Source organism: Oncorhynchus clarkii, chromosome 18 (genome assembly GCF_045791955.1).
Source record: "Oncorhynchus clarkii lewisi isolate Uvic-CL-2024 chromosome 18, UVic_Ocla_1.0, whole genome shotgun sequence".
NCBI lineage: Eukaryota > Metazoa > Chordata > Actinopteri > Salmoniformes > Salmonidae > Oncorhynchus > Oncorhynchus clarkii.
Window position 1 is genome coordinate 24,034,106 of NC_092164.1, and position 27,032 is coordinate 24,061,137.

The following is a 27,032-nucleotide window of genomic DNA, read 5'->3' on the forward strand; positions in this document are numbered from 1 at the left end:
TCCAAGCAAGCTGTCATGTGCTTTTTACTGAGGAGTGACTTCTATCAGGCCACTTTACCATAAAGGCCTGATTGGTGGAGTGCTACAGAGATGATTGTCCTTCTGGAAGGTTCTCCCATCTACACAGAGGAACTCTGGAGCTCTGTCAGAGTGACCATCGGAATCTTGGTCACCTCCCTGACCAAGGCCCTTCTCCCTCAATTGATCAGTTTGGCCGGGAGGCCAGCTCGAGGAAGAGTCTTGTTGTTTCCAAACTTCTTCCATTTAAGAATGATGGAGGCCACTGTGTTCTTGGGGACCTTCAATGCTGCATACATTTTTTGGTACCCTTCCCCAGATCTGTGCCTCGACAGAATCCTGTCTCGGAGCTCTACGGACAATACCTTCGAACTCATGTCTTGGTTTTTGCTCTGATATGCACTGTCAACTGTGGGACCTTAGACAGGTGTGTGCCTTTCCAAATCATGTCCAATCAATTGAATTTACCAGAGGTAAATTTACCACAATCATGTTGTAGAAACATCCCAAGGATGATCAATGGAAACAGGATGGACCTGAGCTCAATTTTCAGTCTCATAGCAAAGGGTCTGAATACTTTTTTTCTTCTGTTTTCACTTTGGAATGATGGGGTATTGTGTGTAGATTGATGAGGGGAACAAATAAAAAAAAAACATTTAAATTTTACCCCGTTTTCTCCCCAATTCCGTGGTATCCAATTGTTTAGTAGCTACTATCTTGTCTCATCGCTACAACTCCCGTACGGGCTCGGGAGAGACGAAGGTTGAAAGTCATGCGTCCTCCGATACACAACCCAACCAAGCCGCACTGCTTCTTAACACAGCGCGCATCCAACCCGGAAGCCAGCCGCACCAATGTGTCGGAGGAAACACCGTGCACCTGGCAACCTTGGTTAGCACGCACTGCGCCCGGCCCACCACAAGAGTCGCTGGTGCGTGATGAGAAAAGGATATCCCTACCGGCCAACCCCTCCCTAACCCGGACGACGCTAGGCCAATTGTGCTTCGCCCCACGGACCTCCCGGTCGCGGCCGGTTACGACAGAGCCTGGGCGCGAACCTAGAGTCTCTGGTGGCACAGCTGGCACTGCAGTACAGCGCCCCTAACCACTGCGCCACCCGGGAGGCCGGAAACAAATAATTGAATCAATTTTAGACTTGATTAAGGCTGTAACGTAACAACGTGGAAAAAGTCAAGAGTCCTGAATACTTTCGAAATGCACTGTGTAAATATATATATATATATTTTTAATTATGTATTTATTTTTGTTCAGAAGACTTGGGGGGGGGGGGGGGCAAATAAAATAAAATTCTGTAGTTGGGGAACCCTGCCGTAAAGTCTAAGGACCCTGAGGCTGGGTTTCTACTAAGCTAGCCTCTTCGAGTACCAGGCTTTCCTAATATGGGTAAGCCTGGGAACGTTCATGGCAGAAAAATAACCAGATTGGGGTGTAGACCTGGTGTAAATCAGTGACGCCTCGCAACACATCAAACCAATCAAATTCCTTGCTTGTCCTGCGCTCTAATAGTGCTCACTAGATTAGTATCGTAGGTGCAACAGTGCGTGACGATTCATTTTACAGTCACAATTTTTTTTCACCCTTATTTAACCAGGTAGGCCAGATGAGAACAAGTTCTCATTTACAACTGCAACCTGGCCAAGATAAAGCAAAGCAGTGTGGCAAAAACAACACAGAGTTACACATGGGATAAACAAACGGACAGTCAATAAAACATAACACAATAGAAAAAAAACAATAGAAAAATCTATAAATAGTGTGTGCAAATGTAGTAAGATTAGGGAGGTAAGGCAATAAATAGGCCATAGTAATAGGCCATCATTTAGCATTAACACTGGAGTGATAGACGTGCAGATGATGATGTGCAAGTAGAGATGCAAGTAGAGGTGCAATAGAGCAAAAATAAATAACAATTTGGGGAATGAGGTAGTTGGGTGGGCTATTTACAGATGGGCTATGTACAGGTACAGTGATCAGTAGACTGCTCTGACAGCTGGTGCTTAAAGTTAGTGAGGGAGATGTGTGTCCAGCTTCAGTGATTTTTGCAATTTGTTCCAGTCATAGCAGCAGAGAACTGGAAGGAAAGGTAGGCAAAGGAGGAGTTGGCTTTGGGGATGACCAGTGAAATATACCTGCCGGAGCGCGTGCTACGGGTGGGTGTTGCTATGGTGACCCGTGAGCTGAGATAAGGTGGAGCTTTACCTAGCAAAGACTTATAGATGACCTGGAGCCAGTGGGTTTGGCGACGAATATGAAGCGAGGGCCAGCCAACGAGAGCATACAGGTCGTAGTGGTGGGTAGTATATGGGGCTTTGGTGACAAAACGGAAGGCACTGTGATAGACTATCTAATTTGCTGAGTAGAGTGTTGGAGGCTATTTTGTAAATGACATCGCCGAAGTCAAGGATCAGTAGAATAGTCCATTTTATGAGAGTATGTTTAGCAGCATGGGTGAAGGAGGCTTTGTTGCGAAATTGGAAGCCGATTCTAGATTTAATGTTGGATTGGAGATGCCTAATGTCAGTCTTGAAGGAGAGTTTAGTCTAACCAGACACCTAGGTATTTGTAGTTGTCCACATATTCTAAGTCAGAACCGTCCAGAGTAGTGATGCTAGTCAGGCTGGTGGCTGCGGGCAGTGATCGGTTGAAAAGCATGCATTTCGTTTTACTAGCATTTAAGAGCAGTTGGAGGCCACGGAAGGAGAGTTGTATGGCATTGAAGCTCGTCTGGAGGTTTGTTAACACAGTGTCCAAAGAAGGGCCAGAAGTATACAGAATGGAGTTGTCTGCGTAGAGGTGGATCAGAGAATCACCAGCAGCAAGAGCGACATGTACAGTATGTGGAATGTGTGTTTCGAGCACACGGCTGACGAAACACAATTACGTTTTTCCTTCAGGTTTTCTTCAATTTTCTGCAATGTTGCAAACTAGCATCTGGACTATCTCTCTGCAAACTGTGTCCTTCCCAGTCTGACAACAATGACGAACATATCATAGCACCAACGGGCGTGTGTGGGGGAGGGTTCTTGAAATGTAACATCCAATCATAATCTTTGTACCATTCAAAGGCGTGAGAGCGAAGTGATTTTGGAGGTATGGCAACGTGAGACTACTAATAAGCTAACGTATGGAATTGTTTTAAGATGGCCATACCAAGGATCATTTTGCTATTTGATTTAGAATTGTAGAACCCCTGTAGATATTTAAAAAAAAAAAAAATCATACAAAGAAGTATTGGACGAAACATTGAATTTTGGCCTTACTGCTATTAGCCCATAGAAACACATTTAATAACAGATTCACACATGGAAAAACAGATAGTTAAACATGTCATCAAAAGGAAGTATGTTTTGAAGTGTTTATCCTATATTTGAGAGATATAAGAACATTCAGAAAAAAAGTACAATCATTTTTATCCTGGAATTACCTGTATACCTAAATGGCCTTTCACATCCATTCATTTTTCTGCCCAGGATTTTTTAAATGATTTGTTTATTATGCCTCGAGTGGATCATGGGGGAGCCTCAAGCGGAGAAATTATTTTATTTTATGCCCAGCTCAAGAGGCCCCTTGATGATGTGAGGCCTGAGGCAATTGCCTCGTCTGCCAAATGCTAAGTCTGCCATTTTGAATGGGACACATTGGTAGAAGGCAACAAATTAAATTGTATTTTTATCTCAGAGAGACTTGAATCCGATTAAATCAAATAAGGGCATATGGTATAGCTCAGTTAGTCTCCATTGTCTAGTCAGGGTCATAGTGAACATCCCAGATGGCACCCTATTCCCTATAGTGCACTACTTTTGACCAGAGCCCTCAAAAGTAGTGCAGTATATAGGGGATAGGGTGCCATTTGGGATGCAGATCCATCTAGCCAGAGCGGTTGATTCATGTAGCCCACATCCCATTTCAATCCCCAGCAGTGTCAGATTAAGTGTCCTCATTAACACAGCTAGCGACTGTACGTGACAATGTGAAGGCTAAGCCACATAGGATTTATTACACATCCCGCTGAATTTATGATACACTCTCATCTATGATATTAACCAGCGAGAAAGAGGGGATAGAGACAGACAGAGGGAGAGATAGGGGGAAGAGAGAGAGAGGAAAGAGGGGGTGGGAAGAAAGAAACCGAGTGAGAGGGGATAGAGAATGGTTTAGCCATTCAGTGCCATCTAGTGGACTTGCTAGGGCAGTTCAGTGTCTTACTCAGAATGCACCAATTCAAGGTCGGATTTATAACTCACTGTAAATGTCAACTATAACAGTTTCACTTGTAAAATAGGTCATAAAAACCTCTGAGCATAGTAACCTTGGACTGTGCAAAACGAAGGCTGTGAGGTCTTATGGACCACTTTATATGGTAAAGAGTGTTTCAGGGGTATAGAAAAGCAGATGGAAGTCTGTATTTGGAGGTAACCAAAACACATGGTTTGAGTCATGTAGGTGGAGTAGACTATTAAGGTAACGCCCAAACATCGTATTTAACGCATTGGACTGGTAATTCAAATGAGATGTGCAGGCTGAGGCTTGAACAGAGAGCAAACGTAAAATGACGTTCAACATATCAAGGACCTTCCACTGGATCCTGGCAGACCTTATCGGCCATTCAGTGCCAGACCTTATCGGTCTGACAGAATCCAGTGGAAAATGTTAGACATGGCTTAAAACCTGAATCATAAACAGATATGTGGAGAGAGGCTGTGTCACACTGACCCTGTTGGTTGGCCTGTGAGATAATCAGCCTTGAGCTAGGTAAACATACTTTGACAGACAGACATAGATAGTGAGAGAGAAAGAGACAGAAAGAGAGAGAGGAATACAGAGATAGCAAGAGAGTAGCAAGGGCGCAGTGCCTCTGGTGACTCATTCTGATCCACATTCCACGTCAGCCGTTTCAACTTCAAACTCCCACTCTGTGCAATTCCACAAAGTCCTGTGTTCTCTGATGACCTCCAACTCTCTCTCTGCTGTCTGGGCTCTATCGCCTGGGATACGTCCCAAATGGAACCCTACTCCCTCCCGCTCCTCTTTCTATTCTGGTTAGGGCCAGTTTGCGCTGTTCTGTGAAGGGAGTAGTACACAGCATTGTATGAGATCTTCCGTTTCTTGGAAATTCCTCGCATGGAATAGCCTTCATTTCTCAGAACAAGAATAGACTGAAGAATTTGAGAAGAAAGAGTCTTTGTTTCTGGCCATTTTGAGCCTGTAATCAAACCCACAAATGCTGTTTGCTCCAGATACTCAACTAGTCTAAAGAAGGACCGTTTTATTGCTTCTTTAATCAGAACAGTTTCCAGCACAGGCTAACATAACTATTACAAATAAAAAAAACTGAAATAGCACATTTATGCTTTTACTCAGTACTTTGTTGAAGCACCTTTGTCAGCCTCGAGTCTTCTTGGGTATGACGCCACAAGCTTGCCACACCTGTATCCCATTCTTCTCTGCAAATCCTCTCAAGCTCTGTCAGGTTGGATGTGGAGTGTTGCTGCACAGCTATTTTCCGGTTTCCAAATGATAAAAATGCAAACTACACAATCTTTAGCTTTGCGTACATTATTGAAGACAGAGTATTGAACATAGACACAAAATCTGACACCTCACAATCATTTTATAGGTTAACATTCTTTTGTTAGATAATCGAAAAGATTAGAGGGCTATAAAATAATATAATGTAATGTACAGACAGACAAGAGAAATTCGGTTCCAGCCCTTTGAATATCATAATTAGCAGCAGGTGGTTGATTTAAAAACATAAAGAAATTGCAGAATAAAAAAGGTAAGAGCTAATTTGGCAAGACTACAAAACTGTACAATAAAATCAAGTAGCAAAATCAGATGTAAACTATGTAGCATTACTGTAGGCTATTCAGTGATAAAAACCATTGACTGAGAAAACATATTCCCCCAAAACAGTCAATGCCATAAGTACTATACCTTAAATCTAATCTAGACAAACAATTAGACTAGTACATGTGAGACAACGATTAGCTAAATATGTGAAAATATACACTCCAGTTACAGTAACTTGCGAAAGTATTCGGCCCCCTTGAACATTTCAATATTATCGCTTGCACAGTGCTCCTTGGGATGTTTAAAGCTTGGGAAATCTTTTTGTATCCAAATCCGGCTTTAAACTTCTTCACAACAGTATCTCGGACCTGCCTGGTGTGTTCCTTGTTCTTCATGATGCTCTCTGCGCTTTTAACGGACCTCTGAGACTATCACAGTGCAGGTGCATTTATACGGAGACTTGATTACACACAGGTGGATTTTATTTATCATCATTAGTCATTTAGGTCAACATTGGATCATTCAGAGATCCTCACTCAACTTCTGGAGAGAGTTTGCTGCACTGAAAGTAAAGGGGCTGAATAATTTTGCACGCCCAATTTTTCAGTTTTTGATTTGTTAAAAAAGTTTGAAATACCCAATAAATGTCGTTCCACTTCATGATTGTGTCCAACTTGTTGTTGATTCTTCACAAAAAATACAGTTTTATATCTTTATGTTTGAAGCCTGAAATGTGGCAAAAGGTCGCAAAGTTCAAGGGGGCCGAATACTTTCGCAAGGCACTGTATATTAGCAAAAAACAAAAGTGTTACAATTCAGTGCAACATTGCACAAAAACAAATATTGTTGCCTGCACTGGAGAAGGCTATATCAGTCTGCAAATATAGGACTATTAAAGGCCCAGTGCACTTCTGTGAAGAATACATTTTTCTTCCATTTTTTTATTATTATTTAAACATTTTATTCAGATTTTTTCAGGGGGTGCTGCAGCATCTTTACTTCCCATGGCTATTTATTTTATCTTTATTTAACTAGGTAAGTCAGTTAAGAACAAATTCTTATTTACAATGAAGGCCAAACCCTAACCCGGACGACGCTGGGCCAATTGTGCGCCGCCCTATGGGACTTCTAATCACGGCCGGTTGTGATACAGCCTGGAAACGAACCAGGGTCTGTAGTGACGCCTCTAGCACTGAGATGCTATGCTTGAAAATATGGAGAGTGGTACTCAGTAATGTTTCAGGCAAATCCAATAACACTTTGTATTCAGGACAAAATGTTAATTGCTTAGCCATTTTCTTTGCAGTATTACTTTAGTACCTTGTTATAAACAGGATGCATGTTTTGGAATAATTTTTATTCTGTACGGGCTTCCTTTTCAGACTATCAATTAGGTTAGTATTGTGGAGTAACTACAATGTTGTTGATCCGTGCTCAGTTTTCTCCTACCAACTCTTTAACCATTTTAAATTCACCATTGGCCTCATGGCGTAATCCCTGAGCGGTTTCTTTCCTCTCCGGCAACTGAGTAAGGAAGGACGCCTGTATCTTTGTAGCGACTGGGTGTATTGATACCCCATCCAAAGTGTAATTAATAACTTCACCATGCTCAAAAGGATATTCAATGTCTGCTGTTTTATTTTTACGCATCTACCAATAGGTTCCCTATAGCCCTTAACGGAAAGGTTGCAAGTTCAAATCCCCGAGCTGACAAGGTTCAAATCTGTCGTTCTGCCCCTGAACAGGCAGTTAACACACTGTTCCTAGGCCGTCATTGAAAATAAGAAATTGTTCTTAACTGACTTGCCTAGTTAAATAAAGGTTTAAAAAAAAAACTTGAGCACAAGGCCAAATCTAACCTGGAGTTGCTTACCAAGATGACAGTGAATGTTCCAGAGTGGCCGAGTTACAGTTTTGACTTAAATCTACTTGAAAAACTATGGCAAGACCTGAAAAGGGTTGTCTAGCAATGATCAACAACCAATTTGAACAGAGCTTGAATAATTTAGAAAAAAATAAATGGGCAAATGTTGTACAATCCAGGTGTGGAAAGCTCTTTAGACATTTATCCAGAAAGACTCACAGCTGTAAACGCATCCAAAGGTGCTTCTACAAAGTATTGACCCAGGGGTGTGAATACTTTTGTCATTGAGATATTTATGCATTTAATTTTCAATATATTTGCAAACATTTCTAAAAACATGTTTTCACATTCTTATTATTGTGTGTAGAGGCTCTCCTGGGTCAGCAAGCTGGAGCTTGATAGAAAACCACTGGTGCATAACATATCAGAGGGTAGCCTACAACTTAACACCAGACAACTGCAGCCGTAGACAACTCAAAATAAGGAGCTATGATCAGAGGGTCATAAAGTGAGTATAACTGCATAGCGTAATTCAAGGTGGACTGAGAATTGTTATGAAACCTGATCTTTCGTCATAGCACTACACACAGCAGGCCTACCATACGCTCAACAAAAAGCGCACCTTGTGACACAGAAGGCTCCTCTACTGATCCCGATTACAGACTTAAAGGACCAGAGGCCTTTTCATTGGCCTCCAATCCTCCACTTGAAAACAAAGAGGAAGTAAATTCCCATCTCAAGTATTTCAGCTGGACTGAATGGCATCCACCGCAGGAAAGCTGGATCAATAACGCTTTCAAATCAAAGTGCTTTAAAGCAACTTTAAATATAAAAGGGAGAATAAATTCATAGCATCACTAACAGTCTGACAGTAATAAGATAGAATTGCTCCCAAGCATTGTGAAATCAATTACATTGTTTCTACCATGTGGTCAAATAACTTGGAAGTTTAAACACTTCCCACTTGGCAAAAACAGGTTGAGTCAACCTTGTTTCCATGCCATTTCAACCCCCAAAAATGTAATATGAAGACGTCAAATCAACGTGGGAAACTGATTGGATATGAAAAAAATATTTTTTGTTCTGATCTCCTTGGTTCTGATCTTCAATGGAAGATAATTTCATATTTAAAAAAATATTTTTAAAATCACCCAAATTCTAACCCAAATCCAATGACATGGTGTCATTTTTTAGTCGATTTCACATTGAATTCACATTAGTTAAAAACTCAACGAAATGTAAATCAAAACTAGACGTTGAACTGACATCTTTGCCCAGTTGGTTGCAGGCAGCTTTACATGTACGTTAAGGGTTAAAGCAGACGAACTGTAAAACCTCCTTGGCTACTTCGGCATGATAAGAGGATTAAGAAATATTTAGCCTAACCAGGGGTAGCAATCTGGCCAGTTACTCAATAGATCATGTAATACCGTACTCTGTTAGTTCAGCATATTCATATAATGCCTGGGGTAAAAACCATTAAGTATGTGTAACAACAGACTTGGCCTATGCCACAAAAAAACAAAACACTTGTAACATCAGACTATACCGCATTGTGTCAGTCATTCTGCACTGTAGTAGTTGATTTGCTCTTTGTCGAGTGTACTTAAAGGCTATTCTTCAGCCAAACAGATTTGACATGGGTCTGGATTTAAATGAGCTTTTCCTGGACCCGTTAAGCTCCTCTGTCTCACAGTGTGCTGGGAACGAAGTGCTGTGAACTATCTGCGAAGATCTGATGCGGATCTTCTGAAGTTTGGGCCTCATCTTGCTAAGGGATGATTTCCTTCGCAAGGGTTTCTGCCTGGCCTGCCCTGCTCCATCACCTGTGTCCTCCTCACTGTGATTGTGCAGTTTGAGGGGCATCAGATTAGACTGGAGAACTTTAGACAACCGCCAATGCCCCCCATCGTCTGTGTTCTCTGAGTCCGAGTCGGCGCCACCACCCGCCCCGATGATGTCACGGATATCAACGGCCACACTGTTCGTAAGATACTGACACGCCCTTTTCCCATTGTAATCTCTGGCCTCTACATCTGCGTCATAGGCTCCTACCAGTAACTTCACCACTTCAACATGGTTGTGCATTGCTGCTAGATGTAGTGGTGTGTAGCCGGCACTTGACCGGGCATTGATGTTGATGGGTACTGTGTGTTTTTTGGCAAAGTTCATGATAAGTGCCAGCAGTTCTTGTTTGCCTTGCTTGGCAGCCCAGTGCAGGCAGGTGAACCCAGTCACAAAATCTTTCTTCATGGCAAGGTTCGGTTCACAGGAAAGGAGGCGGTGGAGACTCTCCCATTGGCCGTCGGATGCACACATCATCCATTCGTGTTCCAACGGGTCCAGAGTGACTGAAGCTCTGTCTTCGTCTGTAGTAGAAGAAAACACAGAGGCAGAGTCACTGTCGCTCCGGGCACAGTCCCTGTACTTTGTAGACAGGTAGACAGAGTTCCTCAACACCATGCTGCGTCGCACCTGGGGGGAGCTGTTCATCATGAGCTCAATAAAGTTGTTATGGCTACTTTTAGGTGTGTTGCTGTCACTCCCCGATTTGCTCAGTAGCGAATCATAATTATGGCCTTCGTCTGCCCCGTCCTCTGATGAAGGGTGACTGGACAGCAGGCTGTCCTGTGCATTAGTTGGGAATTGACGTCCTGGTAAGTGGAACATAGAGCCACCCGCGGCTGTAGGTAAAGGTGACGTCTCAATCACTGCAATTTGCGGTATGTCGTGCGGTTGCAATGTCTGAAGGTCCTCCTTGGTCAATTTCTGCTCTCCATTGCCACCAAGGCCTAACGCATTTCCCATAATGTCTGGTAAACTATTGTTCTGAACTACAGACCTTGTTGACGCAGCTCTTTCTAAAATGTTACCTTCCAATATAATTCCTGAAATGTCAGGCGGTCTCGCTCCTGCGGCATTGTCAGTTCCGTAACCCGAGCCAGGTGAAATTTCTTGTTGTGCCTCCTCGTTTGCAGTGGTTTCACAAGAGCGCACACCCCCAGCAGAAGATGCTGACAGATGCAGTTGTGGTGCACAATCTTCTATCAAGTTCTTATATGATTTTGATAGGACAGGGGTGCTCCTATCTTGTTCCAAAAAGGTGCCGGTTTCGTTGCCATTGCACGCGCTGTCTTTTTCCACTCGATACTTATTTTTTAAACATACACATTTCACTCCATTCTCCAACTTTACAAATGCGACGTTGTCCACGTATCCCTTGAATTTCTCCCGAACAATTGCTTTCTGGTCAGGGTCTTCCGGGAAAACAGCTTTGAAATAGTCAACGAATTCCTGTTTTTTCACTCTCCCTCCTCGCTCGGTCAGAAATTGTACGACCGCTTCTTGGGTGCACTCGGTCGCCATTACGTTAGATTAGCTGGTTAAAACAAATACATAGTAGCCATCGGCAAACCACTAATATACCTACAAATTATCTTCCCTTTTATGTTTATAAATTTGCTGGAGTTGAATCAGCCCGTACATTTACGGTTTTCACCTGCTCTGGTTGGTGTTGTCCCATCACATCATCCTCACAGACCTTGTTGTGCTTCTTTGATACAGAATATAAATTAATATAATCGTCACCCCACCCAGAGTTGAGTTGGGAAGGACCCTCTTTTGCAAGCAGACCTGTCTATCCGTTTTATTTATACGGTCACAGCGATCCACCCCAGAGATGTTAGAGAAAGGAGGAGATAGGAATCATGTTGGGCAATGAATGGAGGAACGTATCACTAACCCAAGATAGACCAGAGCCTGTCGTTTCCAATGGGAGAAAATGAATCATGGTGGGCAGAACGAGCGAGGAGGTAGCATATATTTGCATATTTTCGTTAGAGAATTTTATACATCCGGTTTAATATCTGTCTCATTGTTCTGTGGTATAATGCAGCCTTCAAGACACATGGGAACTCAGAAAAATACGCGATCAAATTGTTTTTTAAATTTAAATAGGCAAGTCAGTTAAGAACAAATTCTTATTTACAATGACGGCCTAGGAACAGTGGGTTAACTGCCTTGTACAGGGGCAGAATGACATATTTTTACATTGTCAGCTCGGGGATTCGATCTAGCAACCTTTCGGTTACTGGCCCAAAGGCTATAACCACAAGGCTACCTGCCACCTCAAATCATGAAGTCAGTGATCTTAAGGTCGGAAAGTCAGAGCTCGAGACAGAGTTGGAATTCCGAGTTCGATGGCTGTTTCAGATCAATTTTCCCAGTCTGAGCTTGTTTTTCCCCTCGAGTTCCCAGTTGCTTTGAAAGCGTCTAAATCAGTCGGATATTTCCGAGTTCCCCGTTGTCATGAACGCGGCATAACGCCCCAACAGCAGACTGTCAAACGACCGCGTTCACTTGTAATGCGGCATCACTTGGTTGCAAACTAATCTTCTCATAATCCCTTCACAAAATCAGGGTGATTCGAGAAACCTGCCTATGTTCCTTAAAAGTACGTAATGTCACGATTCCAAAGCTTTACGATATTGCAGAGAACAAGATAATTCTCACATATCGGAAAATACTTATTGTTCACTAAATTCATGCTAATGTTGTGTTTTGGAGCTAGCGCCCAGCCGACTCCCATTCACTGTTTGTCCCAGAATCCCAGGAATGCACCGCGCGGCCCATAGTCGAAACATGGGCAACGTACACAATGAACGTTATACGATTCCAATGACGTTTTCCATCTCCTCAAAGGTATCTCTGTCCACGCCTCTTAGCAACCACTACGTTGGGAAACTGTGACCCTTGAAACGCCATTTTGGAATCTAAATTGGCGGCCCTTCAGTCAAAGTCGCGCAAAAACCAAAATGTCTACTTAGTTTCACACTATGTATGTCCAACGAATTTCCGGAAAATTGGTTTATACCATTCATTCTATGGGGGTCGCTATATGGTAACAAACAATCTTGCAGTTCAAAATAACTACTATGTACTCAGAATTTGATAAATACATATTACTAAATCATAAACATGTAGTACCTCATATGTTTGTAAGATATATCGTTTCTATTGTTAAACACAAACTGTCAGTCGTCTATCCCCAGCCATGGAAAAAGTTTGCAAGCCTACATTCCTTTCATGGCTACGTAGGTAGTCGATTTTTCAAAGTTTTTAGTTGAGGCTATTTTCTGTACAACTTGCTAGTATTTGTAGCTATTAGCTCCTGTATTCCGAGATGACTACGTCGGATATTGCTCAGGGGGTAATTGTTGTTTAATTTAATCGCTAAATAATGTATATTTACAGTTGTAAAACTTACGGCACGTTTAGCTTGCGAGTTAGCATGGTTATGTTCCAGGTCGTCTTTATTGATGTCGCGCTGCGTAATCCTGAAAGGTAAAAACTTATCTTGGCGTTGTGAGATCTGACCGACTGCACAGCAGGATTGCAATAAGACGACCTGGAACGGATTCAGTAACTTTTTCACTATCCAGCTAGCTATGTGGCTAACAGCGTAGCTCCAACCAGAGTTTCTAAAAAGTAGGGTTTTACTGTCGGAGCTTTGTTTACGCCCTTTGAGCAAGAATGAATAAATGAAATACATATAGACCACAATTAGCCATGATCTGTCTAGCTAGTTTGCCAACGCATGGGTTAGTTTGCCGATGTGGCAGCCAGTGAAAGTTAACTTTGTGTGCTAGCTACAAAATCTAGTCAAATGTATGCTGCTTAAACTGATCTGCCATCTATCTCCAGCCTTTCCAGGTTTATCCACAATCTGTGTCAGTAAAGAAAGGTACAGGTCAGGTAGGGTGTCATTCATAGAAATAGATAAATGTTTGTGTGTACTGTAGACACATTTAGCCTTGTATGGGTAAGTAGTGTACAGACAATGAAAACATAGGAATAGAAGATTATGTACCTAGTTAACCAGTTCAAGCTGTAGACAGTCAGATATCATCATATACTGAGTTGGTCTAATGTTAGGCTATGTCTTCCTATAACAGGACAAAAATGCCCGGCCCCTGTCCTTGTCTGGCCATGTTGGATTTGACAGCCTACCTCACCAGCTGGTCAACAAATCAACATGTCAAGGTTTCTGCTTCAATATCCTCTGTATTGGTGAGTATCGTTGTGATGTTACATTAAAAGTTCAGCCAGCAGACCAGTATGTATCCCTTTTTTAGATGGGGAAAAAAATGTTGGCCCATTTCCTCTAAATTCATTTCTAAAATTTATTCTGGACTTATGCCCAGAATCCTCAATGTCTTTGGAACTCTCTAAAATGTTGTTTTTTTTCTCTCATTTTCCTCAAGTTTGACCCTAATTTTACAAAGCAATGTTATCACTAAGATTAGCAAACAATATTTCCCTCACTATGCAGGCGAAACTGGTATTGGCAAATCCACCCTAATGGACACACTGTTCAACACTAACTTTGAGAACTTTGAGTCGTCTCACTTCGAGCCCAAGGTGAAGCTGCGAGCGCAGACCTATGACCTGCAGGAGAGCAACGTGCGACTCAAGCTGACCATCGTCAACACAGTGGGCTTTGGGGACCAGATGAACAAGCAGGAGAGGTGAGAGAAGTGCAGTCATGATATACCTGGGGTCGTATTCATTAGGCACCAAACCTAACAGCCTACCTGAACTTGTCCAATAACTTAATTAAGAAACCCTTGTTTTAGTGTTCCGTTTCAAACGTTTTGCTACGGTAGCCTATGCCCGAATGAATAATGACCCTGATGCTGAATGACAAAACAAAGCACATTATTATGTCTTTCTATCCACCACAAATCACTTGTTTTACCACATATGCTACACAACTTTTGATGGAATATGTCCTCTCTGAATGTTTCCTTTGGCAGCTACCAGCATGTTGTGGACTACATTGACACCCAGTTCGAGTCGTATCTACAGGAGGAGTTGAAGATCAAGCGGTCCCTTCACAACTACCACGACTCCCGTATCCATGCCTGTCTCTACTTCATCGCCCCTTCAGGACACTCTCTCAAGTCCCTAGACCTGGTCACCATGAAGAAACTGGACAGCAAGGTGAGGGCCTAAAACTAAAAGAAGCTGTCACTATTGCATTTTTTCTCTCTTTTGATTTTGTTTCTGGCACAGTTATACAGCATTAGTCTACAAATATAAACTTTTTCATAATTGTTGTTGTGTTTAAATGTATAATTCCGTTTAGAATTTTATTTAGTGTTATGGAGTATTTGGGCAGTTTAGGAAGTGTCATGGCTGTTGGTAAAAACTGGGATTTGCATGATGAGTAATTACTACTGTGTTAGTGTGGCAGGACTGAACAAGTCAGACAGAGCATAATGTTGACATTGGGCAATCACAGAAGTCTGTCCTGACTGTGCTTTAGTTGTATGTATTTTTTTTTTTTAACCTTTGTTGTTAACTGACTTGCCTAGTTAAACAAATTCTTGACAGCCTACCCTGGGCAAACCCTAACGACGCTGGGCCAATTGTGCGCCTCCCTATGGGACTCCCAATCACGGCCGGTTGTGATACAGTCTGTTATCGAACCTGGGTCTGTAGGGATGGCTATAGCACTAAGATGCAGTGCCTTAGACCGCTGCGCCACTCGGGAGCCCCATAGTCGTGTTCTACAGTACTGTTCTTTCTTGTAATATGAATTTTATGTCCTGTTTGATTCTTGAGGGAATGTCAATTTAGAAAGAAAATGTATTATTTATAAGACAAATTGTGTACTTTTTGTAGGTCAACATCATTCCTGTCATCGCCAAAGCAGACACCATCTCCAAGAGCGAGCTCCACAAGTTTAAGATCAAGATCATGAGTGAGTTGGTCAGTAACGGTGTCCAGATCTACCAGTTCCCTACCGACGACGAGACAGTCTCCAAGATCAACACTGCCATGAATGTGAGTTGTAGAACACTCCCTTGGTATCTTTCAGGATCTCTGCCCAATTCCATTCCTCACAGTGGTGAATTTGACTGTGCACCTCTGTGAGTATGGCTACATGCACACAGTAACATGATTATTGTGGATAGTTTGATGAAAACATTTACATGCTTTGCAAGAAGAACGATTTCCCTAATGGACTACCTGATAGGACTTTGATCAATACAGAATATATGCAATAAAAATAAATGTTCCACGACAGTGACGTGTTTTTTTTTTCCCCGAAAGAGTTCGGACTTCTAAAGTTTGTATGAGAACTACTTCAAATATTCCTACTTTCATTTTTTTCCCCAAACTCACTTCACTCACGCTAAAGAGGGAGGCTCAATCGGCTGGTGCTAGCACATGCGCAGATAACTTATTCATACCTCGCCTATTACTCTCTGATTTAGAAGATACTGTTGCACAAACTACATGCTGATTTAGGCCTACCACAGCACTGGTATCAGGGTGTATTAGCTAGCTATATTTTCTCTGACTCAGTACATTTATTAGCTAGCCAGCGGCTAACAAACATTTGCAGACAGTAATATATACAGACAAATAGTTGTCATTATAGAACGCTTGTGGATGTGACAAATTCAATTGTGTTATTTTGATTAATATTAAGAAGCAAAGTGGAAAGCAGCATCGTTATCATCGACATATTGATGAGAGGGAGGGAGAGTGACGAGTCGCATATCACATTTAACAAACCAAACATTGAAACAACGTTATAGAAGAAAGTAAACGGTCCATCCATCAATACCGGTATATAGTAAATTAGAATATACCGCCCAACCCTATTGTATGCTTCAATTTTGACCGTACTCCGATTTAAGATATGCAGAGTAAGGTGTTTACATGACTAATGCCATACTTATCCTACTGCCGAAATCTGTTTAATATTGAGTGTGCATATAAATGTACTCAGTGTCTTCTATGCCTATGATCTATTTGCTAATGTCAGGGTATCCTGCCTTTTGCTGTTGTGGGGAGCTCCGAGGAGGTGAAGATTGGAAATAAAATGGTCAAAGCTCGGCAGTATCCCTGGGGTGTGGTGCAAGGTAGATAAACCTGTTTGACCATGTAGGCTTCAGGCTTACAGCTGTCTTTCTTTGAAGTGAAGTGTCTATGGCTCTGCAGTACAAATGCCAGGGGGTAAAGGTATGTCTGCCTGTCCTTGTTTCAGTGGAGAATGAGAACCACTGTGACTTTGTGAAGCTGAGGGAGATGCTGATCTGTGTGAACATGGAGGACCTGAGGGAGCAGACCCACACGCGCCACTACGAGCTCTACCGCCGCTGCAAACTGGAGGAGATGGGATTCACGGACACAAACCCAGAGAGCAAGCCAGTCAGGTACGGGGAGAGCAGTGTGTGCGCGTACAGTTATCATTTTGGGGCTGTGATAACTAGATAAGCTGCATAGATTCAAAAGGTCTGTGAAAAAACATTTAACATTATACAGCGAGAGAAGGCTGTATATTTGTATTTAATTGTGTCTGCAGCCTGCAGGAGACCTATGAAGCCAAGCGTCACGAGTTCCTGGGAGACTTGCAGCGGAGAGAGGAGGAGATGAGGCAGATGTTTGTCCAGAGAGTCAAGGAAAAGGAGACTGAGCTGAAGGAAGCCGAGCGAGAGGTACTGAACACACACACAGTGTCCTACTGTGACAGCATGCTATACAGGTCAGCAAGAGACATACAGTGCCTTGCGAAAGTATTCGGCCCCCTTGAACTTTTCGACCTTTTGCCACATTTCAGGCTTCAAACATAAAGATATAAAACTGTATTTTTTTGTGAAGAATCAACAACAAGTGGGACACAATCATGAAGTGGAACGACATTTATTGGATATTTCAAACTTTTTTAACAAATCAAAAACTGAAAAATTGGGCGTGCAAAATTATTCAGCCCCTTTACTTTCAGTGCAGCAAACTCTCTCCAGAAGTTCAGTGAGGATCTCTGAATGATCCAATGTTGACCTAAATGACTAATGATGATAAATACAATCCACCTGTGTGTAATCAAGTCTCCGAATAAATGCACCTGCACTGTGATAGTCTCAGAGGTCCGTTAAAAGCGCAGAGAGCATCATGAAGAACAAGGAACACACCAGGCAGGTCCGAGATACTGTTGTGAAGAAGTTTAAAGCCGGATTTGGATACAAAAAGATTTCCCAAGCTTTAAACATCCCAAGGAGCACTGTGCAAGCGATAATATTGAAATGGAAGGAGTATCAGACCACTGCAAATCTACCAAGACCTGGCCGTCCCTCTAAACTTTCAGCTCATACAAGGAGAAGACTGATCAGAGATGCAGCCAAGAGGCCCATGATCACTCTGGATGAACTGCAGAGATCTACAGCTGAGGTGGGAGACTCTGTCCAGTCGTATATTGCACAAACCTTTATGGAAGAGTGGCAAGAAGAAAGCCATTTCTTAAAGATATCCATAAAAAGTGTTGTTTAAAGTTTGCCACAAGCCACCTGGGAGACACACCAAACATGTGGAAGAAGGTGCTCTGGTCAGATGAAACCGAAATGGAACTTTTTGGCAACAATGCAAAACGTTATGTTTGGCGTAAAAGCAACACAGCTGAACACACCATCCCCACTGTCAAACATGGTGGTGGCAGCATCATGGTTTGGGCCTGCTTTTCTTCAGCAGGGACAGGGAAGATGGTTAAAATTGATGGGAAGATGGATGGAGCCAAATACAGGACCATTCTGGAAGAAAACCTGATGGAGTCTGCAAAAGACCTGAGACTGGGACCGAGATTTGTCTTCCAACAAGACAACAATCCAAAACATAAAGCAAAATCTACAATGGAATGGTTCAAAAATAAACATATCCAGGTGTTAGAATGGCCAAGTCAAAGTCCAGACCTGAATCCAATCGAGAATCTGTGGAAAGAACTGAAAACTGCTGTTCACAAATGCTCTACATCCAACCTCACTGAGCTCGAGCTGTTTTGCAAGGAGGAATGGGAAAACATTTCAGTCTCTCGATGTGCAAAACTGATAGAGACATACCCCAAGCGACTTACAGCTGTAATCGCAGCAAAAGGTGGCGCTACAAAGTATTAACTTAAGGGGGCTGAATAATTTTACACGCCCAATTTTTCAGTTTTTGATTTGTTAAAAAAACTTTGAAATATCCAATAAATGTCGTTCCACTTCATGATTGTGTCCCACTTGTTGTTGATTCTTCACAAAAAAATACAGTTTTATATCTTTGTTTGAAGCCTGAAATGTGGCAAAAGGTCGCAAAGTTCAAGGGGGCCGAATACTTTCACAAGGCACTGTATAGGCCTAGACGTGACATTCAGACTAATGATTTGTAACAAAAAAAATGTAGTGGAAGTCATCACAGAAAAACCATCTTCAATGATCTTTCATAATAAATGAATGTATTTTTGATTGAAGAGATCCATGTGAGAAGCGTCTTTGGGTTTTTAGAAAAGCACTAGAAATTTGAGGTATTAAAAACACTGACGTTTTCCCTCAGTTGCAAGGTAAGTTTGAGCAGCTGAAGAGACTGCACTCAGAGGAGAAGAGCAAGCTGGATGAGAAGAGAAGGTCTCTGGAGGACGAGATCAACACCTTCAGCAAGAAGAAAGCAGCTGCCGAGCTGCTCCAAGGCCAGTCCTTCAACACTAACGCCAACCTCAAGAAGGACAAAGACCGTAAAAAGTAAGATACAAGTTTTGATACTTAATCACACAGGCCTAAATGTTTGCAAAAAGAACAAAGACCGCAAGAAGTATGATATTGTAAAATACGTTTCAGGACGGCTGTTTAATTCCCGAAATGTTTTGGGACAGCTCAAAGCTCTATTACACATTGTCAATCACATTCAATCCTAACTTATTTCCCCTATTCAAACTTTATTTTCCCTCTCAATTTCATGATGCATTTGCAGAAACTAACAAAAATGAATGTACACCAGAATTATATATTTTGTGTGTGGACTGCAGGCGTTATACAGCCATTTTAGTTAATCAGTGTGATTGCATTTCTGATTGACAGGAGTCCAGAAATGGAAGCTAAGGATGTTAACTTGACTTGTGACGAGGCTACTAACCAAAACCACAACTGTTGCTTCAGAAACCTGTGAAGTCAGTGAGACGATAGGGAGGGACATAGGGTATAAAGAAAATGTCAGTTTGTGTTTTTAGATAAGAGGAAACTATTGATTTGACAGTTGATAGGAAAGCTTAGTTAAGGAGTATAGATGTGTTGACACATTTCGCAAATGAGTGATTTTATATTTCCTCTCTCGTTGGGTCTCCTTTAGCTCTGGGTTCATGTGAAGAAATAAATGGACAAAGACCCCCTCACATCAGTCAGAAGACAAATAAATACAAAATGGAATACATTCACCGATAGTCGTCGTTGTTTGCCTTATTAGTCAAATCACAAATGTTAGTTAAATTCCAGCCAGAGTATTTGATAAGGCTCTTTTTAAGACTGGTAACCCTTTTGTATTACTTTACTTTTCACTTCTACAGCTAGAGGGCGCCAAATGATCAAGGTCATCCTTTGAAAATACTGTACTTTACACCAAACAGAAATACAATTTGTTTGACATTCAAGATGTATTTAATTGTCCAATCTCGGAATTGGTTTTCTTACCGGGTTGTCTTGAGTATTCACTTTAAATGTGATATCAGATAATGTTTTGTAAACCTTCATTTAATTCTGCAGATAGCAGAATATATATTTGCATGTATTTTTAAATATGATATTCACCAGTAGTGTGTGTTTTATATAGCTTTATATTTATTCCATGCATTATTATTGTAGACTCGTGGGTTTCTGGATGGATTCCATGTTTAGAAATACCTAGCTCTGATCCAGGACATTAGTACACGTTCCTCACCTCATGTTACATTAGTGGAGGAACGCGCACCAACGACCTGGACCAGAGCTAAGTTATACCCACCGCACGTTACATTCCAATTACTGAGGTATTATTGATATGACTTTTTAAAAACACTTATTTTATGCCTTTATGTGCCTTACTAGAATTTTATTCAAATGCTAAAGAATGAAGCAGCTGCTGACATGGGAATTCATTTTTGAAGAGTGAAACCATGTTTTTTTTGTTGCTCAATGATCTATCTAAATGGAACACTAGGTCAAGTGGTTTTGACTTTGTAAAGAACTGTCGTGCGTGTGGAATGATAATTACCAAACTCCCCCCCTCTCAGAATGGATAGCTTTGAAAATAACTTTTACCTGCAATATTTTTGTCAACAGCTTTTTTCTTAACTCTCATATGAACTGAGGTTTGTTCTTAGGTGTGGAGAAAGAAGGGTTATATCACTAAAAAAATAAAACTTATGTTTTTTTCATACATGTCATGTTATTTCACTGTACTAATGAATTGAGATCTTGTTGGAAGAGGTATTAATTCATGTTAATTTACACATCAAAAGTAGAACGCCATAAAATCACTGCAAATTAAATACACAAAACATAAAGGCATTGTTAATTACAAAGCACCGGTGTTACTCTGCTCTTGACTTTAGTGACCTCAGAACAGGCATGATGTCATCCAGACGGTCAACATCTGTAAGATCAACCAAAATAGATGTACTAATAACCACATGATCAGTAAACGATTTCAAACAAATGCATTATTGGATGGTAATAACATTTCCCTACCTAGAGTCTGGAGCAGCTCCTGAACCAAAAAGTAGAATGCAGGGAAGAACACCGCATGTTCCTTTACCTTCAAAATAATACTGACCAACACACATATTTAACCCCAGGCAATAGGCACATTTTATGACATTAACACAACATTACTCAGAATAAAACAAAATCAATTGTGCAGCTTGTACCTGTCAATATCACTGGTTCCCAGGAGGACGTGGGGCTCGTGGCCTCTGGGGAGTTGACCAGACTGGCTACCTGGTTTACCACCTCACTAAGGGGTGCTCTGTCATCTGAAATTAAATTGTTAGAAGTGGGAAAGGAATTACATCCCTCAACCAAGTATACTGAACAAAAATATAAACCGCAATATGTCAAGGGTTGGTTTCATGAGCTGAAATAAAATATCCCAGAAATGTTCCATACACACAATTCTTATTTCTCTCAAATTTTGTGCGCACATTTGTTTACATCCCTGTTAGTGAGCATTTCTCCTTTGCCAAGATAATCCATCCACCTGACAGGTGTGGCATATCAAGAAGCTGATTAAACAGCATGATCATTATACAGGTGCACCTTAAAATGGGCAGTTATGCATCTGGTGGTCACAGATACCTTATCTATATTCCCAGTCATGTGAAATCCAGAGATTAAGGCCTAATTCATTTATTTCAATTGAATGATTTCGTTGCATTTTAATTTTTGTTCAGTGTTATGTTCTGGAGAACACGAATTGACCAGTACAGTATGTGCCAATGGTGCTGTAGAATAGCTCAAATGAGTTGTAGACAGACAGTCCTACCCAGGGCCAGGATGTCCCTGAGGTTCCTCATAGCGTTGGTCATCTCCCCAAGCCTGGTGTAGACCTCGTTCATACGTGGAGACACTCCGCTGAGGGAGGTTATATCAAACAGCTTCTGGAAGTGGGACACCATGGTTTCACATAGTTCGACTTTCACCTATACACAACTTTTCATACATTTTTTGTAAAGAAAAATAATTGGAGAATATCGCTGTATCACAAACACTGTACATGAGAAATGATCTGAGGTATAATGTTTTGCCTAATCTAAAGTTGAGATGTAATTTCCATGGTTACTCCATCCACTGCTGTAAGCCAGGACTACCAACCGTATCCTCCCCAGAGTTGGTCTCCTCTAGCAGACTGTCCACCAGTAGCATAAGGTCCTCCACTCGAACACTTTCCATAAGACTAGTAGCGCCAGCTGGATCCCATGGTAACAGTCTCAGCATCAACTTACTCAGGGCACAGTGCAGGTCCAAAGCACACAGAGAGAGAGAGACAAGTAAAGACGTAGGTCTCTAGACAATGATAAACAGACGTGGTTAAAGAAGTCTATTCTAGCCATACATATCACAGACAACAGATGTTGTAGATATGAAGAGTTCTTAAACTCTGGCTTTCAATGACAGGGCAAGTTGACACTGGACCATTGGACCTGGCTGCATACATGTTCGATGCGCTTTATAGACAGTCAGCTCTCACCTTCAGTGAAGCCAGTTGGTCAGCCCACATCTCCAGAGTGGAGAGGAGTTCGTCAAACTCGACCATCTTTGAGGCCCTGTTGGACAGGGGATGGCTGGTTGATGGCCTCGGTCTATGGAGCCTCAGTGGAGCCCCGGAAGTAGTCAAAACCGCTCTGATGTCATTCAGAACCTGAAAGTCAGGTAAGATAAATAGTCCAGCAAAGTCTGAATCAAAAACGTAAAGTGAGTTGATACTCGCTCCCGCTTTAGACGAGGGGAGATAAACGGAGTACCTTCTCGTGTCTGGCAGCCAAGGCCCTTGCCTTCGCCACCTCCTGGTTACTCAGAGCAGCCCTCCCCTCTTCTTGAAACTCCTGAGCAGACCTGGGGTGGAGGTAAAGGAGATATGACTACCAATAGGACAGGCAGCATTCTAGGTTAAGGTAAGGAAGGGGTTAACTAGGAGGTTAAGCTGTGGTGCTCGTCATATCCAAGAAGAATGACAGTCATTTTTCCCCACTTCATGTTACTCTGGTGAATAAGTCTGTCCATGCGTCTCAGTTGTTCTTTGTAGGACTTCAGCTCTTTCACTGTGGGTCTAGATTCCAAGTCTTGCTTCAACTGCTGAATTTCATTCCTAAGCTCCTCCCTCTGAGCTTTGGTGTCTATTAACTGTTCCTGATAGGACTATTGGGGAGAAGTAAGATTCAGAACTAAGATCATGGAATGAAGGGGAAGAGGAACAGTTGTTACACTGTTCAAGACAAGTCATCCAGAACCATGAAGAGTTCTGGTGTTCATCATGTTAGAAAAGTACAGGAAGTCACCTTCAGGAGAGCTTTGTGATTGGGGGAGACCCCGGTGGTGCTTCTCATGCTGCTCTGCGATTGGTCAGATGTTTGTGATCCCCCAGAATCTGCTTTGAGGGACCTGAGGGAAGAAGTAAAGGTTGGTTAGTGACATCCGTCTACTTTTCTTTAGTCTTACAGTGAGAAAGGGTGTTGTCATAAAAATGATGCAAAACATTGAAAATAAGATTGTCTATACAATATTTACTTGACATCATCGCAGAGCTGTTCCATTTGGGCCTCATAGATGTCAATTACATCCAACACCCTGATGGAAAAGAAAGGTCTTTGAAATCCTATAACTTCTAGCCATAAATCTGTAATAAGTTAGTTAAGCAAGGGTAAAATGTTGTATTATGAATCCCAATCTATGGTCTTAACAACAGCAGCGGTTTATCTTACTGCTGGTCCACTGGTGAGTTGGGCCGAGCTGATCTCTTGTGGATCTGCCAAAACACCTGGTTCTGCCTAGCAACACGCCTCTCTTCCTCTGTCACAGTGAAGTAGAGCTTCCTCTGCAGCTGGGAAACCACATCTTTCTCCTCAGACAGCTTCTGCTCCAGGCCCTGGCATCGTTTCGACCAGCGGCAGAGCAGACAAACAAAACAACAACAAGAAAAGACAAAACAAGAAAGTTACAGTATAATCAGGGGATATCATGTGCTGTCGGGAAAAAAATATTAGTGGCCAGTTCCCTAGACACAGATTAAGCCTGGACTAAGCACAGACCTGGACTAAAAAGCATGGTGAATAGAGAATCTCAATTGAAAGTGCTTTTTAGTCCAGGACTAGACTTAATCTGTATCTGCCGGTAAACCAGCCCTGGCTGTTTCCAGGGCACCACCTACCTGTGCATCTCTCTTGTCCTGCTGAAGGTGGTGCACTTTGCTGTGCTGCTGCGTGGCCTTGCCAATGTAACTGTCTTCCAGGTCCTGCAGCTTGTTCTTCACCCCGTCCAGAACTCCCTCCAACTCGTTCACCCTCTGGGACTGACGGGCAGCGCGGCTAACGTGCTGCTGAGCCTCCTCTCTGGAACAAACACCGGTAACACTTTACTTAAAGCTGGCAGGTCTAATGGATTTTGATACAATACAGATAATTGTAAAGCAACACAAAGACAGAAATGTCACACTTCGATGCATTGCTACTACTCCTTTGGAACACACAATTAACCCTTACTAAATGCTAGACAGGATTATTAAATCCTATGTAATCCTACATTTACATTTGAACATTTTGCAGACGCTCTTATCCAGAGCGACTTACAGGACCAATTAGGGTTAAGTGCCTTGCACAAGGGCACAGACAGATTTTTCACCTAGTCAGCTCCGGATTCGAACCAGTGTCTTTTCGGTTACTGGCCCAACACTCTTAACCGCTAAGCTACCTGCCACCCTCCTATTTTATTGGATAATAAAAATTGAGGGCCATATTGAACTAATTGGGATTAGTACATATCAAACAGAAGATCTTTCGCAGGAAATAATGGTTAAGAGAATATACATAATTATTCAAGTGATCAACTGGGCAATATGAAATATAAAATCCAACTTTTAATCATATATTGATTCGTCAGATATATCAATAACCTGTCCTAGAAAAACATAGTCAAAAACCATCAATTATCTTTCCAGGAGAGAAGCTAAAGTGAGGTAGCCTGGAATCCGAACTGATGTTTTGGGAAAACATACCATATCAGATTGAATTCCAGGCTAAAGAGAGGGTCTCTGACAGACAGGCTTAACATGGTGATAGATTGATGTTCAGGCCAGGTGATCTCCCTCTGTCACGCCCCAATGGTTAACACTTGCTGGCTGAGCAGCTGGTGTAAGCCGGCCCCATGTCTACCTCTTACGCCCCTCTCTGTCTCACTGTATTAGGCTTACTACTCATGTCCACTAAGACTATTGTGTGACAACAGCTGGCAGGAACATGATCATGGGTCTATATTATTAGGTAGATGGATGAACAACAGACTTGCCAAAAACATATTTCTTTCTGACATGGAGATTATTCTAATAAATCATATAAGGTGATGGGTGTGATGGAGGAATGTTTTGAGAGGTTAGAAATAGGATCAAGTAACTGGGGGTTCAAAAAATATTAGGCTTCCAAGAAGTGAGGTTTCCTACATACTGGAAAAGCAATGTACTGCCTGTACGTGAGTGTCTAAAATGATAAATATAACTAATTAATATACATTTTATAACTACTTACTTAAGTTGGTTGTTGGACTCGATGAGCTCCTGAATCAAGGTCTGTCTCCTCTCCGAGTCTGTAAGCATCGCCCGCAGCATAGTCCTGATGTCACAGGCCGACATCTTCTCCAGAAGAACCAAGTCTATGAGCAAGACGACACACATTAAAGTAGAATATCTTATTGTCCATTTTCCTTCCAGTTCTTTTTACTTATAGGCCTATATTGTTTGGGTACCATGACCACTGCCTCACTAAATAACATTGAGAAAACTAGCCAGAAACATTGAGACCCTGGCTGGCAGCCTACTGGAAATAGAAGTAAGTAGAATAGGAGCAATGCATGTGCCGAATGGTTTCCCTTTGGGAAAAGGCTCATCACACAGAGGGGTGAGTTTGAGTGCTAACTTAGACGAGACCATACACACCTAGAACCAATAATTATTCATTATTTGCACACACAGAAACACAAGACAGACAGTAGAATGTCCAGCAATCTAAAGCATTAATACTCCTCCTTATAGACTTGTTCAACATGATCCAAGAAGTGAGTTAAGACATTTAGCTAAGATATGCCAGTTCAGAATGTTACAGCAAGAAGATGATACAAAAACATACTAAACCATTACCTGCAAGGTTCTTATTCGCGACGGGATCAGCAAAGTGAACCGGCTTGAACCCATGGTGCTGGAGGAGTCTGTTCACAGCATCCCACTCTGTCTGCTCCTGCTGATAGGTCCAAACACACAGAAAAACCACCACACAGTCCATTACAATACAACACACAAAGGATGCAGTATGATGCAAATTGTTCCCAATTATTTAAAAAAATTCATACAATGTTTAATATGAGATCTACCTGAAACTGGCTGTAGGTCCACAGAAACACGTATGTCTTGTCTCTTGAATGAAACACAGCATTTGTGTTCTCCCTATCCATTTCCTCAGTATGTTATTCACTTTAGGCTATACACACCACCCTGTCTGTTCCTGACGAGATAGAGAAATTCTAAGCGTTCCTCTGGCTCCATCTTCTATTTGACAGGAGACTTGTCGGTGTGTCAGCCTCCTACTGTACCCTCCCCCCATTCAACGTTATATGGGATTATCGAATTACTTGGTCCCCCTTTGAGACCACCATGACAACACACAAACACACATAGTTGTAATACCTGTGCCATCTCTTCTCCACCTGCAGGAGTGAAAATAGGTTACTTTACTAGCTAGCTGAGATAGCAGTGATGTTGAACACATAGGCTACCTAGATAACTA

At 41.9% G+C, this 27,032-nt stretch overlaps 2 protein-coding genes and 1 pseudogene across 5 annotated transcripts; 1 reads left to right on the forward strand and 2 right to left on the reverse strand.

Moving 5' to 3' along the window:
* Positions 1-6,530: 6,530 nt before the first annotated feature.
* On the reverse strand, positions 6,531-12,251 carry LOC139373239 (ankyrin repeat domain-containing protein SOWAHC-like). The gene has a single exon (XM_071113529.1). It carries the CDS (start codon positions 11,060-11,062, stop codon positions 9,317-9,319), a length of 1,746 nt encoding a protein of 581 aa, XP_070969630.1. The 5' UTR covers positions 11,063-12,251; the 3' UTR covers positions 6,531-9,316.
* A 476-nt stretch (positions 12,252-12,727) lies between these two features.
* Positions 12,728-21,657, forward strand: LOC139373241 (septin-10-like). 4 transcript variants are annotated; one of them, XR_011627547.1, is made up of 11 exons: positions 12,728-12,905; positions 13,651-13,765; positions 14,028-14,223; positions 14,512-14,698; positions 15,383-15,544; positions 16,536-16,632; positions 16,758-16,926; positions 17,076-17,208; positions 19,076-19,260; positions 19,865-20,745; positions 21,440-21,657. XR_011627547.1 is itself a non-coding variant. In XM_071113530.1 (10 exons), the coding sequence occupies exons 1-10, from the start codon at positions 12,879-12,881 to the stop codon at positions 19,878-19,880; spliced, it is 1,287 nt and encodes a 428-aa protein (XP_070969631.1). In that variant the 5' UTR covers positions 12,728-12,878; the 3' UTR covers positions 19,881-20,921. The 4 variants fall into 4 exon arrangements, 2 of the variants coding, with proteins under 2 accessions (XP_070969631.1, XP_070969632.1); XR_011627548.1 differs by lacking the exon at positions 12,728-12,905 and adding an exon at positions 12,958-13,450; XM_071113530.1 differs by lacking the exon at positions 21,440-21,657 and having other exon boundaries at positions 19,865-20,921.
* Positions 21,081-26,700, reverse strand: LOC139373240 (centrosomal protein of 70 kDa-like; annotated as a pseudogene).
* Between the last annotated feature and the right edge of the window lie 332 nt (positions 26,701-27,032).

What these genes read in the sequence shown, in the direction of transcription:
- LOC139373239 (XM_071113529.1), bottom strand. Translation starts at nt 11,062, where the DNA reads ATGGCGACCGAGTGCACCCAAGAAGCGGTCGTACAATTTCTGACCGAG.
- LOC139373241 (XM_071113530.1), top strand. Translation starts at nt 12,879, where the DNA reads ATGACTACGTCGGATATTGCTCAGGGG. An exon ending in CAGATGAACAAGCAGGAGAG is followed by an intron (nt 14,224 to 14,511) that starts GTGAGAGAAGTG and finishes TTCCTTTGGCAG; the next exon opens with CTACCAGCATGTTGTGGACT. An exon ending in AGATCAACACTGCCATGAAT is followed by an intron (nt 15,545 to 16,535) that starts GTGAGTTGTAGA and finishes TGCTAATGTCAG; the next exon opens with GGTATCCTGCCTTTTGCTGT.